Source organism: Leucoraja erinacea, chromosome 9 (genome assembly GCF_028641065.1).
Source record: "Leucoraja erinacea ecotype New England chromosome 9, Leri_hhj_1, whole genome shotgun sequence".
NCBI classification, from domain to species: Eukaryota; Metazoa; Chordata; class Chondrichthyes; order Rajiformes; family Rajidae; genus Leucoraja; species Leucoraja erinaceus.
Genome location: NC_073385.1, coordinates 20,228,907 through 20,244,973, shown reverse-complemented (window position 1 = coordinate 20,244,973; position 16,067 = coordinate 20,228,907). Strand labels below are relative to the sequence as shown.

Here is a 16,067-nt window from a genome sequence, read left to right as displayed (position 1 = left end):
TTATTATCTGAATGGTGTCAGGTTAGGAAAAGGGGAAGTACAACAAGACCTGGGTGTCCTTGTACATCAGTCACTGAAAGTTATCATGCAGGCAGTGAAGAAAGCTAATGGCATGTTGGCCTTCATAATGAGAGGAGTTGAGTATAGGAGCAGAGGTCCTTCTGCAGTTGTACAGGGCCCTAGTGAGACCACACCTGGAGTATTGTGTGCAGTTTTAGTCTCCAAATTTGAGGAAGGACATTCTGGCTATTGAAGGAGTGCAGTGTAGGTTCACGAGGTTAATGCCTAGGGATGGCGGGTCTGACATACGATGAAAGAATGGGTTGAATGGGCTTGTATTCATTGGAATTTCGAAGGATGAGAGGTAATCTTACAGAGACATTTAAAATTATTAAGGGATTGGACACACTAGATGCAGGAAACATGTTCCCGATGTTGGAGTCCAGAACCAGGGGCCACAGTTTAAGAATAAGGGGTAGTCCATTTAGAACTGAGATGAAAAACCTTTTCACCCAGAGTTGTGAATTTGTGTAATTCTCTGCCTCAGAAGGCAGTGGAGGCCAATTCACTGGATGCATTCAAAAGAGAGTTAGACGGAGCTCTTAGGGCTAACGGAATCAAAGGATATGGGGAGAAGGCAGGAACGGGGTACTGATTGTGGATGATCAGCCATGATTACATTGAATGGGGGTGCTGGCTCTAAGGGAAAATGGCCTCCTCCTGCACCTATTGTCTATGTGCTGTATCTAACTAGGGTTTGGTGCTTACCATGTGGACATTGGCATTGTTCTCTGTCTTTTCTCAGGCTCCAGAATCTCCTGGGGCACAGCAATATACTGAAGCCGCATTATAACGTCCCAGGAATCACCTGGACTAAATTGTGGGAAAGGAGTAAAAATATTGTTGATGGTCTGCTTCCTCAGGATGTGATCGAACACAGCTGTCCATTTAAACAGTCATGTAAGCAATCTGTAAACCTGCTGATTTTTATTCTGCTTCATTCAAGGGAAATGTGGTTGTCATTGGCTGGGCCTGAATTTATTGCCTGCCCTTAATTGCTCTTCAATTGAGTAGCTTCAAAGGATGATAGGCACATCATGTTGGAGTAATTCAGCGGGACAAGCAGCATCTCTGGATAGAAGGAATGGATGACGCTTCGGGTCGAGCCCCTTCTCTGACAGTCTCGACCCACAATGCCATCCATTCCTTCTCTCCAGAGATGCTGCCTGTCCCGTTGAGTTACTCCAGCATTTTGTGTCTATCTTTGGTGTAAACCAGCATCTGCAGTTCCTTCCTACAGTCTCAAAGGATGGTCAGATGCGGAGGGACATTCATTTGAGATTAATGAACCCAATAGGTTCAAAGAATCTGTGATGAAAGGTCATAGAGTCATGTAGCACAGTTACAGGCCCTTCGGTCCAACTCATCCATGTTTGTCCATCTACATCAGTGCCATTTACCTGTATTTTATTCATATGCATATACAAATGTAATTTAAATGTTGGAGGAGGTGTTGGAATCTTACAACAGAATGTTGCAACCGGAATGTTGCAAGCCCTGCCACTGCTGGAGTTCAGAACCAGTCAGGTAACAACTGTACATCCTCCATGTGCAACAATAAATTATCAATGGAGTCACGAGGAATTGTAGATGATAGTTCACTAATTATGATTTCCAATCATCTGCCTTTTAAACAGCCCCCCTTGTTCAGTTATTACCTGCCAGGCTTTGTCTACCCCCACTATAATCAGTCTGAAGATGGGTCCTGGCCCGAAATGTCAACTATCTGTTCACCAGGGATGCTGCCTGAGTCGCTGAGTTACTCCAGCACTCTGTGTCTTTTCTAAACCCGCATCTGCAGTTCCTTGTTTCTAGCATTTTTTTTTTTTACAAATTATCAATATTTGTTTTACTTTACTATCAGCATTCAGAGGTGACATTAGTAGCTTAGCTTTGAAGTTGTTTTAGCAGGAGAGGTTTGCGTTGAGCATTAAAATGAATCCAACAGGCTGTGTTCAAGTGGATGCAGGCCAGCAACAAGCAGTGCTTCTCATTGCTTTCCAGTCATCCCATTCATGTGACCCATCCCATTCGTGTGACCAGCATTGTGCTTGCCTACAAGGATTTAAATGAAAAAACATTGGGCATCCATAGTGTATAGATTCATGATAAAGGAATCATGAATTTAGTACAAGGTAAAGGTCATAAGTAATAGGAGCAGAATTGGGCCATTTGGCCCATCAAGTCGACTTCGCCTTTCGATCATGGCTGATCTATCTCTCCCTCCTTACCCCATTCTCCTGCCTTCTCCCCATAACCCCTGACACCCATATTGATCAAGAATCTATCTATTTCTCCTTAAAAATATTCATGGTAAAGTAAAGTATCCTTTATTGTCATTCAGTCTTTTCAGTCTGAACGACATTTCGTGCCATGCAGTCATAACATAGAATAAAATAACAAAACACACAATAAACACAGATTTAACATCCACCACAGTGAGTCCACCACGTCCTCCTCACTGTGATGGAAGGCAAAAGTCTTAAGTCCTTGTCTCTTCCCTCCTTGTTCTCCCTCTGCGTTGAGGCGATCCAAGCTTCCGATGGAGCTCCACGAACGGGCCGGTTCAAACACCGCGGCCCGGGGCGGTCGAAGATGCCAAAGCTGCCACCCTCCAGTCCAGTGAACGAAGCTGTCGTTGCGGGAGCTCCGGGAAACAGGTCACCAACCTGGGACCTGCGAGCTCCCGACGCTGTCGTCCCCTGGGCCCGCGGCCGAGTCCACTGGGCCCGCGGCCGAGTCTCCGAGGCTCCGAAGTCGGGTCGGAAGTCGGGTCGCCGCAGCCGCAACGCTACCACAGCCCTGGAGTCGGCCAGCCTTGCATTGGAAAGTCCTGGCTCTGCCTCCGGAGCCTCGAGGTCGGTCCCAGTTGGAGGCTGCCAGCTCTGCCATTAGTCCTCAGCGCAGACGGAGACGGAGACGGGTTGGTTGGTTACTGTTAAGAAAGAACTGCAGATGTTGGAATAACCGAAGGTAGACAAATTAACCAACCTGATCTCCCGGTGGCTCAGCACTTCAACTCCCCCCTCCCATTCCGAATCTCAGAATCTGACCTTTCTGTCCTGGGCCTCCTCCATGGCCAGAGTGAGTCCCACCGCAAATTGGAGGAGCAGCACCTCATATTTCGCTTGGGCAGTTTACACCCCAGCGATACGAGTATTGACTTCTCCAATTCCAGGTAGTCCTTGCTTTGTCCCTCCTTCTGCTCCCCTTCCCAGCTCTCCCACAGCCCACTGTCATCGCCTCTTCCTTTCTTTATCCCACCCCCACACCCCCACATCAGTCTAAAGAAGGGTTTCGACCCGAAATGTCACCTATTCCTTCGCTCCATAGATGCTGCCTCACCGCTGAGTTTCCCTAGCATTTTTGTCCACCTTCAATTTTTCCAGCATCTGCTTTCTTAGGCCCCCTTCGGTGGTGGCTGACCATGGGTGTCTCCAGGGTGCTATTCCTTATATGGAGGGCACCCGTGCGTGACTTTGTTTAACGTGGGGAGACTGGTGCACAGACAGCCACCCCACGGTCCTTGACAGATATGGGCCAGGATCCAATGGCATGGAGTCCAAGACGACCGGAGACCCTTTTCTGCTGCACCCTTCATCCTCCTTCCCAGCCGTTGTGATGCTCCACTAAGGTCAGCCATCAATCTCCGCCTGTTCCACCGTTGAGGTCTTGGCTGGATTGCTCTTTGTCAGAGACCTCCCCCTCAAACCTACCGCCATGGGTGTCCCTACCAGGAGCATAGCTCCAGACGGCATCGCTCTCAGGATCTGAGGACTAGCATCTGCAGTTCTTTCTTAAACATTGTGTCTGCCTTAGATAGTAGTAGAGCTCTAGTTCAAACTCAGAGGATGATCAACTTGAAATGATTTGCACATGGAGATTTGTCAAATGCATTGCAGGTATCTTTCCTTACAGTCCCACTTGACATATTCCACCCTCAAACGTTGAAATTCTCATTCCAAAGAGGAAGAAAGATTCCAACAGGAGAAATGGGCGACCGTGGCTGACAAAGGAAGTCAGGGACAGTATAAAAATAAAAGAGAAGAAGTATAACATAGCAAAGATGAGCAGGAAGCCAGAGGATTGGGTAACGTTTAAAGAGCAATAAAAGATAGCTAAAAAGGCAATATGGGGAGAAATGATGAGTTATAGCCAAGAATATAAAGGAGGATAGTAAATCCCCAGGGCCTGATGGAACCATCCCAGGGTACTTAAGGAAGTGACTCTAGAAATCATGGATGCATTGGTGATCATTTGCCAATGTTCCATAGATTCAGGAACAGTTCCTGTGGATTGGAGGGTAGCTAATGTTATCCCACTTTTTAAGAAAGGTGGGAGAGAGAAAACGGAATTATTGACCAGTTAGCCTGTAGTCTGTGGTGGGGAAGATGCTGGAATCAATCATATAAAATGAAATAGCCGCACATTTGGATAGCACTAACAGGTTCGGTCCTAGTCAGCATGGATTTATGAAGGGGAAATCTTGCTCGACCAATCTTCTGGAATTTTTTGAGGATGTAACTAGGAAAATGGACAAGGGAGACTCAGTGGATGTAGTGTACCTGGACTTTCAGAAAGCATTTGATAAGGTCCCACATAGGAGATTAGTGGGCATAATTAGGGTACATGGTATTGGGGGTAGATTGCTGACATGGATAGAAAATTGGTTGGCAGACAGGAAACAAAGAGAAGGGATTAACGGGTCCCTTTCAGAATGGTAGGCAGTGACTAGTGGGGTACCGCAAGGCTCGGTGCTGGGACTGCAGCTATTTACAATATACATCAATGATTTGGATGAAGGGATTAAAAGTAACATTAGCAAATTTGCAGATGACACAAAGCTGGGTGGCAGTGTGAACTGTGAGGAGGATGCTATGAGAATGCAGGGTGACTTGGACAGGTTGGGTGAGTGGGCAGATGCATGGCAGATGAAGTTTAATGCGGATAAATGTGAGGTTATCCACTTTGGTAGCAAAAATAATAAGGCAGATTATTATCTAAATGGTGTCATGTTGGGAAAAAGGGGAAGTACAATGTGATCTGGGGGTCCTTGTTCATCAGTCAATGAGAGTAAGCATGTAGGTGCAGCAGGCAGTGAAGAAAGCGAATCATGTTGGCCATCATAACAAGAGGAGTTGAGTATTGGAGCAAAGAGGTCCTCCTGCAATTGTACAGGGCCCTAGTGAGACCACACCTGGAGTATTGTGCAGTTTTGGTCTCCAAATTTGAGGAAGGACATTCTTGCTATTGAGGGAGTGCAGCGTAGGTTCACAAGGATAATTCCCGGGATGGCAGGACTGTCATATGCTGAGAGAATGGAGCGGCTGGGCTTGTACACTCTGGAGATTAGAAGGATGAGAGGGAATCATTGAAACATATAAGATTATTAAGGGTTTGGACATGATGTTGGGGGAGTCCAGAACCAAGGGCCACAGTTTAAGATTAAGGGGTAAGCCACTTAGAACGGAGACGAGGAAACACTTTTTCTCACAGAGAGTGGCGAGTCTGTGGAATTGTCTGCCTCAGAGGGCAGTGGAGGCAGGTTCTCTGGATACTTTCCAGAGAGAGCTAGATAGGGCTCTTAAAAATAAGTCAGGGGATATGGGGACAAGGCAGGTACGGGGTACTGATTGTGGTTGATCAGCCATGATCACAGTGAATGGCAGTGCTGGCCCGAAGGGCTGAATGGCCTACTCCTGCACCCATTGTCAATTGTCTACTGAATTTGCTACTTCCCAACAACCATCAGGCTATTGAACACTATGAACCCCAACTAAACTATGAACTGCCTGGTTGCACTAGGAACTTTGGACTTTTTGTTTCTGCACTATATATAATTTTTTAATTTTATGGAACTTTGTTTATTCTATAATCTATTGAGCACTGTGTTTACCTAATGGGATATATGTCAATTAAACACTCTCTCTATCTCTCTTGTAGATCTGGTTTGTGTGAATCCAAAGTGGTTTGAGGAGGTTCTGTATTCTGTCCTGAATCAGTGCCACTTTCTGCAAGTGCCCCACCTGAGCTCAGTGGAGATTATCAATTATCTGCTATTTGGTGCCACTCACGGCATGGAAGCTTTTGACTATCCAGAGATGTTTGTGTGTGAAAGCTTTGTGAATGAATCGTGTGCAGATTCACTGTCACGTGAAAGGTATGCTATATATATGTACGCTATGTAGAAGTGTTCAAGAGGGAACTGCAGATGCTGGAAGATCGAAGGTACACAAAATTGCTGGAGAAACTCAGCGGGTGCAGCAGCATCTATGGAGCGAAGGAAATAGGCGACGTTTCGGGCCGAAACCCTTCTTCAGACTGATGAGGGGTGGGGGGGGGGGAGAAGGAAGGAAAAGGGGAGGAGGAGGAGCCCGAGGGCGGGCGGATAGGAGGGCGGGAGGAGACAGAGGGTTAAGGAAGGGGAGGAGACAGCAAGGGCTAGCAAAATTGGGAGAAGTCAATGTTAATGCCATCCGGACGCAAGGTCCCCAGGCGGAATATGAGGTGCTGTTCCTCCAGTTTCCGCTGTTGCTCACGCTGGCAATGGAGGAGACCCAGGACAGAGAGGTCGGATTGGGAATGGGAGGGGGAGTTGAAGTGCTGAGCCACCGGGAGGTCAGGTTGGTTATTGCGGACTGAGCGGAGGTGTTCGGCGAAACGATCGCCCAACCTGCGTTTGGTCTCCCCGATGTAAATCAGCTGACACCTAGAGCAGCGGATGCAGTAGATGAGGTTGGAGGTGATGCATGTGAACCTTTGTCGCACCTGGAACGATTGCTTGGGTCCTTGAATGGAGTCGAGGGGGGAGGTGAAGGGACAGGTGTTGCATTTCTTGCGGTTGCAAATGCAACACCTGGCCTCTCTGTTGGGAGTCAATCTCAGTCTACCCCACGACAGAAGGGGGAGGAGTTATACAGTTTGATAGCCACGGGGAAGAAGGATCTCCTGTGGCATTCTGTCCTGCATCTGCATCTTCAGATATATGATGATCTATCTAAATAGGTGACCTTATAGAGGTGTATAAAATCATGAGAGCTATAGATCAAGTAGTTACAGAAAGTCTCTTGCCTCGAGTTGGGGAATTGAAGACCAGAGGACATAGGTTTAAGGCGAAAGGGAAAAGATTTAATAGAAATCATGAGGGGTAACTTTTTCACACAAAGTGTGATGGGGGAGTATGGAACGAGGAGGTAGTTCAGGCTGGGACTATCTCAACATTAAAGAAACAGTTAGACAGGTACGTGGATAGATAGACACAAAATGCTGCAGTAAATGCTGGGACAGGCAGCATCTCTGGACAGAAGGAATGGGTGACATTTCCAGTATCTGCCGTTCTTCCCAACACATTTTGCCCAGTACATGGATAGGACAGGTTTGGGGGATATGGGCTAAACGCAGGCAGGTGGGATTAGTGTAGTTGGGACATGTTGGCCGGTATGGGCAAGTTGGGCTGAAGGGCCTGTTTCGGTGCTGCATTAATTAATCAATCGCCCACATGGTATGTCACAGTTGTAGAGCATGGAGACTTTCCCAAGTCGGCTGTGCTGACCAGGTTGCTGCCTGTCCATGTCTCTCATCATTTTATATTTTTCGGTAGGCAAAAATGCTGGAGAAACTCAGCGGATGAGGCAGCATCTATGGAGCAAAGGAAATAGGCAACGTTTCGGGTTGAGACCCTTCTTCAGACTGTGAGGGTGGGGGGGGGGGGGGGGGCGGGAAGAGGAAAGGAAGAGGCAGAGACAGTGGGCTGAGGGAGAGCTGGGAAGAGGAGAAGAAAGCAGGGACTACCTGAAATTGGAGAAGTCAATGTTCATACCGTTGGGGTGTAAACTGCCCAAGCGGAATATGAGGTGCTGCTACTCTAATTTACGGTGGGTAATCTCACTCTGGCCATGGAGGAGGCCCAGGCCAGAAAGGTCAGATTCGGAATGGGAGGGGGATTTGAAGTGCTGAGTCACCAGGAGATCAGGTTGGTTATTGTGAACCGAGCGGAAGTGTTGGGCGAAGTGATTGCTAAGGCGACAAGTGTAGTATTCTCTGCGGTTGCAAGGGAAAGTGCCAGGAGGGGATGGTTTGGGTGAGAAGGGACGAATTGACCAGGGAGTTATGGAGGGAGCGGTCTCTGCGGAATGCCGACAGGGGAGGAGATGGGAAGATGTGGCCAGTGGTGGGATCCCGTCGGAGGTGGCAAAAATGTCGGAGGATTATTTGTTGTATGTGACGGCTGGTAGGGTGGAAGGTGAGGACAAGGGGGGCCCATGGACTCACTGGGCCGAAGGGTCTGAATTCACACAATATCTCTAATTGAAAACTAAAAGTAGTGGTACGAGGACAAGTCATTCATTGCCTGTTGGTATTTGCAATGATTTATGACATCTGGTCCTAAAGTGTATAATCATCTATTTGCAGCTCTTTCCCCTGGTTCGAGTTGTCGACCGTATCTATGCAGGATACACCCCTCACTAAATTCTTCAAAATGCACCCACGATTACGGCAGCATCTCAGCTTTGTGTACCGCATGACCATGTTAAGGACACAAAATCCACCTGATGACAGAGAATGCTGTGGAGACTGACCTCGCCAGGAAAGAAGCACGACAGGTGCACTGGCAGCTTGATGCTACTGTTGCTGTATACTTACATCAAAACGGTAACTGTACAACTATAAAGATATTATAGAACAACTGGTCCAAAGTGCAAAAAAGTTATTTTATGCTTCTGTGCAATTTGTTTTTATTCTTCGGTATTCCGCCCAGCTTCTCCTTGTAACAAAACACATACAGTATTGCTGGATTAACTCAGCAGGCCAGGAAGCACAAATACTGGAGGGGGTAGCTTTAAGGTGAGAGGGCCAGAGACATATAGCCAAGGAGGAGGCAGATACAGTAGTGGTGTTTAAGAGACTTTAGACAGGCACATGGATATGCAGGGAATGGAGGGATATGGATCACGTGCAGGCAGAGGAGATTAGTTTCACTTGGCATCATGTTGGACACAGATATTGTGGGCCGAAGGGCCTGATCCTGGGCTGTATTGTTCTATGTTCTACCACTTCATGGAATGGTCTGGGTGGGGACAACTTCTTGGGTAAAGCACAGAGTGCTGGAGCAACTCAGTGGGCCAGGCAGCTTCTGTGGGAGGAGTGGACAGCTCACGTTTTGGGCTGGGACCCCTCTTCAGACTGAAAAGTCGTCTGTCAATTGTCACCACAGATGCTGCCTGGCCCACTGCTCTTTCATCCTGTCAATTGTTGATTCCTTTGCTCAGAACTAGAGCAATCTGCCTGAACCTGTTGGTACCCAGTTTTTGCTCGTACCAGATCCTTTTGAACATTTCTAGATTCCTACGCTCCCCCCACTCCCCACCCACCCTCTCTCCATTCTGTAACTCTTGATAACCTCACCTGAATCAAATCAGGATAAGACAGGACTGTATCAAAAAAATATTTTATTTTAAATTATTTTTGATAGTGCAATTGATACGATCACATTGTTAAAATCATTGTCTAAATTAGCCTTGATTCCACAGTGGTTTAAGTGTTTTGCAAAATCAGTGTCGGCTGAAATTCACCAGGATATGTAAGGAAGGTAAACAAAAATGCTGGAGAAACTCAGCGGGTGAACATTGAGTTCTCCAATTTCAGGTAGTCCCTGCTTTCTCCTCCCCTTCCCAGCTCTCCCTCAGCTCCACTGTTACAGCCTCTTCCTTTCTTCTTCCCGCACCCCCCCCCCTCCCCCACCCTCATATCAGACTGAATAAGGGTCTCAACATGAAATGTCACCTATTCCTTCGCTCCATAGATGCTGCCTCACCCGCGGAGTTACTCCAGCATTTTTGTCTACCATCGATTTTTTTCAGCATCTGCAGTTCCTTCTTAAACAGGATATGTCAGGATGTTAGTGCCTGGGATACAGAGAAATTTAGTGGGGTGCAACGTTTGTTTCGGGGTACATTTCCATCATGTAGAAACAAGGAACTGCAGATTCTGCTTTTACAAAGAAAAACACAAAGTGTTGGAGTAACTGAGCAGTTCAGGAAGTATCTCTGGAGAAGTACCAGTACACATTTTATACTGCCCCTCCTCTCTTCCAGTTTTCTTCCCCTTCACAATCAGACCCGACCACAAACATCACCTATCCATGTTCCTCAGAGATAATTCCAAATCCACCGAGTTACTCCAGCACTCTGTGTTCTAAACAACTGCTATTGCTCCTTGTACAGAGGGCTTTGGGTATTAAGGAAAGAGGAAATTCTCCTCTGCAATCCCACCCAACAGGTTACCCAACTATACTCCTGTTCAAACTCTCATTCCTTTCCCCAGACCCGGGGCCCTGGAGAACTGCTCTCCTGTGGACCTAGCAATAAGGACCGTTCTTGAGGAATGCCTCACAGAGAGAGAGGGAGGAGGAGCCTCAGGGGAGAGAGAGGATGAGGGGGGAGGGGGGGGAGGGAGAGGGGGAGGGGGAGGGGGACAGGGACAGGGACAGGGACAGGGACAGGGACAGGGACAGGGACAGGGACAGGGAAAGGGAAAGGGAAGGGAGAGGGAGAGGGAGAGGGAGAGGGGACAGAGAAAGAAAGAGAGCGAGAGAGAGCATTCCACCAGACATCCATAAACAGAACTGCTCTGGCAGAACCATTGTTTCTGCCTGCTCCTGTCCCACTGAATTAATTCATTTCCACCTACCTCGACTCTATCCTATGCCCCCCACTGGTTCAATCCCTCCCAACATGTCTAAGTCACCTCACATGCCCTTCATCTGTTCAATCTTACGTTTTCCAGCCCCCCACTCCCTCATCTTTTCCTAGAAATCCCATCAGCATAACAACATTGCCGCTATTTGTGACTGGGTTAGACTGGAGTATATCAGATATTATTAAGACATTTTTCGCATTAATCTGGAGGGGATTTCAGCATAGTAGCTTGGATTGTTTTATCTGGAGCATTGGAGATGAAGGCAGACCTGAAAATGATGTGAGGCATTAACAGGGTGGACAGTCAGAACCTATATCCCCAGGGTGGAGATGTCAAAGACTAGTGGGCACAGCTTTAAGGTTTTAGCTTTAGTTTATTGCAGTGAGATGTTTGAAAAGGAGCAGGGTGGCTCTGGTGGATTCAAGATAGAGGGAGAAATGGGTGTGCATGAGGGGGGGGGGGGGGGGGGGGGGGGGGGGGGGGGGGGGGGGGGAGAGAAGGGGGCCACAGCAAAGAGAGAGTTGATAAGGGAGGGGAGTATTACTTAAAATTGGAGAATTCAACGTTCCTACCGCTGTGTTGTGAGCTGCCCAAGCGGAATATGTGGCGCTGTTTCTCCAGTTTGCGTGTGGTCAGTGTGGAAATGCGAAGGGGAGTTAAAATGGTGAACAACCGAGAGATCTAGAGTAGGCCAAGGCTGACCGAGCGCGTGTTTTGTGGAAAGGTCGAATATGAAATGAGCATTTGGCATGGTTCCCCCTTTCTGGATATTTATAGATATTTGCAACTAATGACAAACTTGGTGTTGCTGCTTTGAACAAAAATCATGGAGCTAGTTGCCAGAAGCACAATACATCACATCAAAGCCAGCGCTCCCCCCGGGGTGTGGGACTCCACCTGGTCCCCAGCAGCTGGTCAGCCACTTCCCTGCGGGGCTGCGTGGGCGAGGCTGGCATCCATTTCTTTCATGAACTCTTCCAGGGTGAGAGCATCGGCGTTGGGCCCCGACGGGGCCTTGCGTTCGAGGAACAGGCCCATGGGGTCCCTGCGCGGGTAGGAAATGCTGCGCCCTGAGTGAGGATCTCTGATGTCCAGCAGCTTCTGCACCGCTTGTGAAATCACCTGCAACAACAGCTGCCATTTAGATACACCCCAACTGTGGCAAATACACAATGGTCTGATTGGAAGCTGCAGCGTGGGATCTGACAGGACACTGGGCAGCGGCCTGGAGCGTTCCACTACCTGTAGATCGGGTCCGTCCCACCAGGGTCAACACCAGCTTCACCTTTATTATTGTCATCTGTACCGAGGTACAGCAAAAAGCTTTGTTCTGCATGCTATCCAATCAGATCAGATAATACCATACACAAATACAATCAAACTCAAACTCCATTACAATAGGGGAAGTGCAGGATCCAGTTCTCAGCATTGTAGCGCACCAGTTCCAGAGACACAGTCCACTGTCCGCAATGGGGTAGAGGTGAATTGGTCAGTACCCTGGCATATGGAAAGACCGCTCCATAGGAAAGCCTGGTACCAAAGGGGAAGATTCTATCTTCACTATCTACATACTCTCATTTGCCTGCAACGAGACCGTATCCTTCTCTGATTTGATTGTTTAGTTTAGAGATACAGCATGGAAACACGCCCTTCGGCCCACCGAGTCCATGCCGACCATCAACCACCAATTCACACCTGGTCCCTGTTATCCTACATTTCCGTCCACACTAGGGGCAGATTACAGAGACCAATTATGCTGCAAACCTGCAGGTCCTTGGGATGTGGGGGAAACCGGAGCACCCACAGAATCACAGTGAGAATGTGCAAACTCCACAGAGACCCAAGATCAGGATGGAACCCGGCTCTCTGATACTGTGAGGCAGCAGCTCTACCCGCCATGCCACCATGCCCGATAACAGTTGGGAAGGAATTAATCACTGAAAGCGTACAGATCTTGGGGTTTCGACCCGAAACGTTGCCTATTTCCTTCACTCTATAGATGCTGCCTCACCCGCTGAGTTTCTCCAGCATTTTTGTCTACCTTCGATTTTCCAGCATCTGTAGTTCTTTCTTAAAGATTTTGGGGTGATCGCACCAGGAGTACTGTGTGTAATTTTCATCTTAATTAAGGATGTGACTGTCATTCGTAACTGTCACTGTATGTCATGTAGTTACGTGGGCAGAGCACCAAGGCAAATTCCTTGTATGTGAATACTTGGCCAATAAGCTTACTTACTTGTTTACTTACTTATGTAGAACATAGAACTATAAATGTCCTTGCCAAACAAGATGCCAAGATAAACTAAACAACTGTCCGCACTTCACCCACATCCTTCTGTTTATTAAGGTGGCAAAACGTAGATTTATCAGATTGGATTCAAAAATAAAACACAAAGTATTGGAGAAACTCATCGCCAGGCAGCATCTGTGGAGGGTTTAGGATGGTACAGGCATATAAGCCAGGTGTACCATGCCTGTCTCTGCCAGTTGGAATTTCATTGTTATAAACTAAAGAAGGGGCGACATTAAAATGGTTTCGTAACAAAACAGTATTTTACGAGCCCCACTCACTGACCTTGATGTGCTCAAAGTCTGTGATCCCTATACTGGGTAGAGTGGAGCCGTTGACGAAAATTAGTTTCCTGCCTGTGATTCCGTTTGAAGCGAAGCAATCCTGGGGAAAAAGGACATGAAAATGTTACACAAGTGTTGGTGTGGGAGGGGAAAGGTCAGGGATGAGGCTGGGAAGATGGAGACATTGGCAGCCATGGAAATCAATTTTGGATTGATGCCGAGACAGATTTTTCGATCTCCCACACATGGAACTGCGACACTGGCGGGGTTCTGGGGGAGTCCAGAACCAGGGGCCACAGTTTAAGAATAAGGAGTAATCCATTTAGAACGGAGACGAGGAAACACTTTTTCTCACAGAGAGTGGTGAGTCTGTGTAATTCTCTGCCTCAGAGGGCGGTGGAGGCAGGTTCTCTGGATGCTTTCAAGAGAGAGCTGGATAGGGCTTTTAAAAATAGGGGAGTCAGGGGATATGGGAAGGCAGGAACGGGGTACTGATTGTGGATGATCAGCCATGATCACATTGAATGGCGGTGCTGGCTCGAAGGGCCAAATGGCCTACTCCTGCACCCATTGTCTATTGACACCGTCCCAATTAATACTTAGCAACTTTCAGCCTTGCAATGGAGCTTTCAAAAGAAAGTATACGACCTTCTCTTTGCACAGCCGCCGCAGCCCGATCTGCTGAGATTTTCCAGACTATATTTACAATGGTGAATACACAGCCCAGGAAAGATTTATCTGACTGTATAGGGTGATTTCACGAAAGGTCACTGGAGCGTAGATCCTGACCCACGTGACCGCAAATTTTAACTGGAGGACACTCGTCACTTCCGGTACATGTTAGTGAATGGGAAAACACGCACTTTCACACCCGTTAAAAACATTGAAAACGGCCAATTTTTTAAGCTGCAATTTACTGTGCCAGTCGGGGTGACTGTGAGGCACAGCTACCTAAATTTACAGTCCAAAAGAAAGAAAGAAACTAAGGTAAATTCAAGAGTGAGCTGAAGGTGCAAAAACAGCGGAAGTGCTTAGCGGCCATTTGTCGTGGAGATTTAAAGATCCAAATATCGGGAATTATCGCATTTGCTTGCATTTTCGAAAGTACGGCATTATTGACTTTTTAAATTCATTTGTTATAAAAAGTTTTAAAAGTGAAAAATCCGTCAAAAAAGTGCAAAATAATTCTCAGGTGGGTTTTAACATGAAATGAAAACGCTTCTGAAGCTACATTTACCATTTAATAATCGTAAACCGATATTTTGGATCTTAAAATCTCTCATCACGCTGCAAACCAAATCTGCTTTAAACCCTCTTCTTGTTGCACGTGCATGGCGTTCTTTGCACATTTCATCCTGCTCACAGTCTTGCCCAATCAGGATTGTTGACATCATTCCATGCTGCAGGCTTGTCTGTTATTAGATGATAAATAAATAAGTAGTTTGGGTGATTGTGCAGGCTTTAAACAAGAAACATTGAGAAATATAATTTGGCAAATAATAAAATGTCCTGATTTTGTCCAACTAACAGCTGACAATTATCCCATTCCTTAGCTTGCATCTGAGTAAAATTTATTTCAAAACGCATTGATAGTTTACGATTATTTAAATGATAAATGTAGCTTCAGAAGCGTTTTCATTTTGCATGTTAGAACCCACCTGAGAAACAAGGGCGATTTTGCAATTTTACTGACGGATTTTTCACTTTTAAAACTTTTCATATAACAAATGAATAAAGATAAAAAAGTCAATAATGCCTTACTTTCGATGAAATGCAGCGAGTAAACGCGATAATTCCCGATATTTTGGATCTTTAAATCTCCACGCCAAATGTCCGCGAAGCACTTCCGCTGGTTTTGCACCTTCAGCTCCCTCTTGAATTTACCTTAGTTTCTATCTTTCTTTTGGACTGTAAATTTAGGTAGCTGTGCCTCACGGTCACCCCGACTGGCACAGTAAATTGCTGCTCATCAACTGCCCGTTTTCGATGTTTTTAACGGGTGTGAAAGTGCGTGTTTTCCCATTCACTAACATGTACCGGAAGTGACGAGTGTCCTCCAGTTAAAATTTGCGGTCACGTGGGTCAGGATCTACGCTCCAGTGACCTTTTCGTGAAATCACCTAGTATATCTGAAATATGGCACATTTACCCGGCTGTGTATATGACTAGATAAATAGATGGTCCATGAGCGCGCCTACCCGGGTATATGGACCGGTTTGCGTGTGTCCGTGGTTGCATTGACCCGGTTGCGCGTGTGTCCACGTGTGCATTGACCCGGTTGCGCGCGTCCACGTGTGCATTGACCCGGTTGCGCCTGTACCCGGGTGCATTGATCCGGTTGCGCGTGACCGTGGGTGCATTGACCCGGTTGCGCGTGTCCGCGGGTGCATTGACCCTGTTGCGCGTGTCCGTGGGTGCATTGACCCGGTTGCGCGTGTCCGCCGGTGCCCACCTGGTACTGCGGGAAGCCCAGCTTCGTTATCCACCTGGCCACATGGCGCTCTTCCCAGCTCTGGCTGCTGGGCACCTCGAGCGGGTGGCAGCCGCAGCGACATTCCCCGCCGCACGGGTACTCGTACTCCGGCATCCCGGTCTGCTCCGCGACGCCGCCCTAGCAACCGTAACTAGGAAATGTCCGCCGCCGCCCCGACAACCGTAACCAGGAAATGCCCGCCGCCGCCGGCGCCCTAGCAACCGTAACCAGGAAATGCCCACCGTCGCCGCCCTAGAAACCG

At 47.5% G+C, this 16,067-nt stretch overlaps 2 protein-coding genes across 3 annotated transcripts in view; one reads left to right on the top strand and one right to left on the bottom strand.

Annotated features, from left to right (window-relative positions):
• noxred1 (NADP-dependent oxidoreductase domain containing 1) overlaps window positions 1–8,751 on the top strand; it is a 32,493-nt gene extending 23,742 nt beyond the window's left edge. Inside the window, exons 4-6 of the mRNA XM_055640276.1 lie at window positions 806–960; window positions 6,004–6,220; window positions 8,473–8,751. Coding sequence (XP_055496251.1) covers window positions 806–960; window positions 6,004–6,220; window positions 8,473–8,638 — 538 coding nt within the window. The 3' untranslated portion in view covers window positions 8,639–8,751. The remainder of the gene's footprint in view (window positions 1–805; window positions 961–6,003; window positions 6,221–8,472) is intronic.
• On the bottom strand, window positions 983–16,065 carry LOC129700088 (sterile alpha motif domain-containing protein 15-like). Of its 2 annotated transcripts, XM_055640283.1 has the most exons (4): window positions 15,785–16,065; window positions 13,334–13,432; window positions 11,656–11,880; window positions 983–2,995 (listed from the first exon to the last, which is right to left on the bottom strand). In XM_055640283.1, the coding sequence occupies exons 1-3, from the start codon at window positions 15,917–15,919 to the stop codon at window positions 11,674–11,676; spliced, it is 441 nt and encodes a 146-aa protein (XP_055496258.1). In that variant the 5' UTR covers window positions 15,920–16,065; the 3' UTR covers window positions 983–2,995; window positions 11,656–11,673. The 2 variants fall into 2 exon arrangements, with proteins under 2 accessions (XP_055496258.1, XP_055496257.1); XM_055640282.1 differs by lacking the exon at window positions 983–2,995 and having other exon boundaries at window positions 10,517–11,880.
• Between the last annotated feature and the right edge of the window lie 2 nt (window positions 16,066–16,067).

Coding starts and splice junctions, on each gene's coding strand:
- LOC129700088 (XM_055640283.1), bottom strand. CDS start 15,919: ATGCCGGAGTACGAGTACCCGTGCGGCGGGGAATGTCGCTGCGGCTGC. Junction 13,433..15,784: donor TGGGCTTCCCGCAGTACCAG/GTGGGCACCGGC, acceptor CTTTTTCCCCAG/GATTGCTTCGCTTCAAACGG. Junction 11,881..13,333: donor CAGACTTTGAGCACATCAAG/GTCAGTGAGTGG, acceptor CTGTTGTTGCAG/GTGATTTCACAAGCGGTGCA.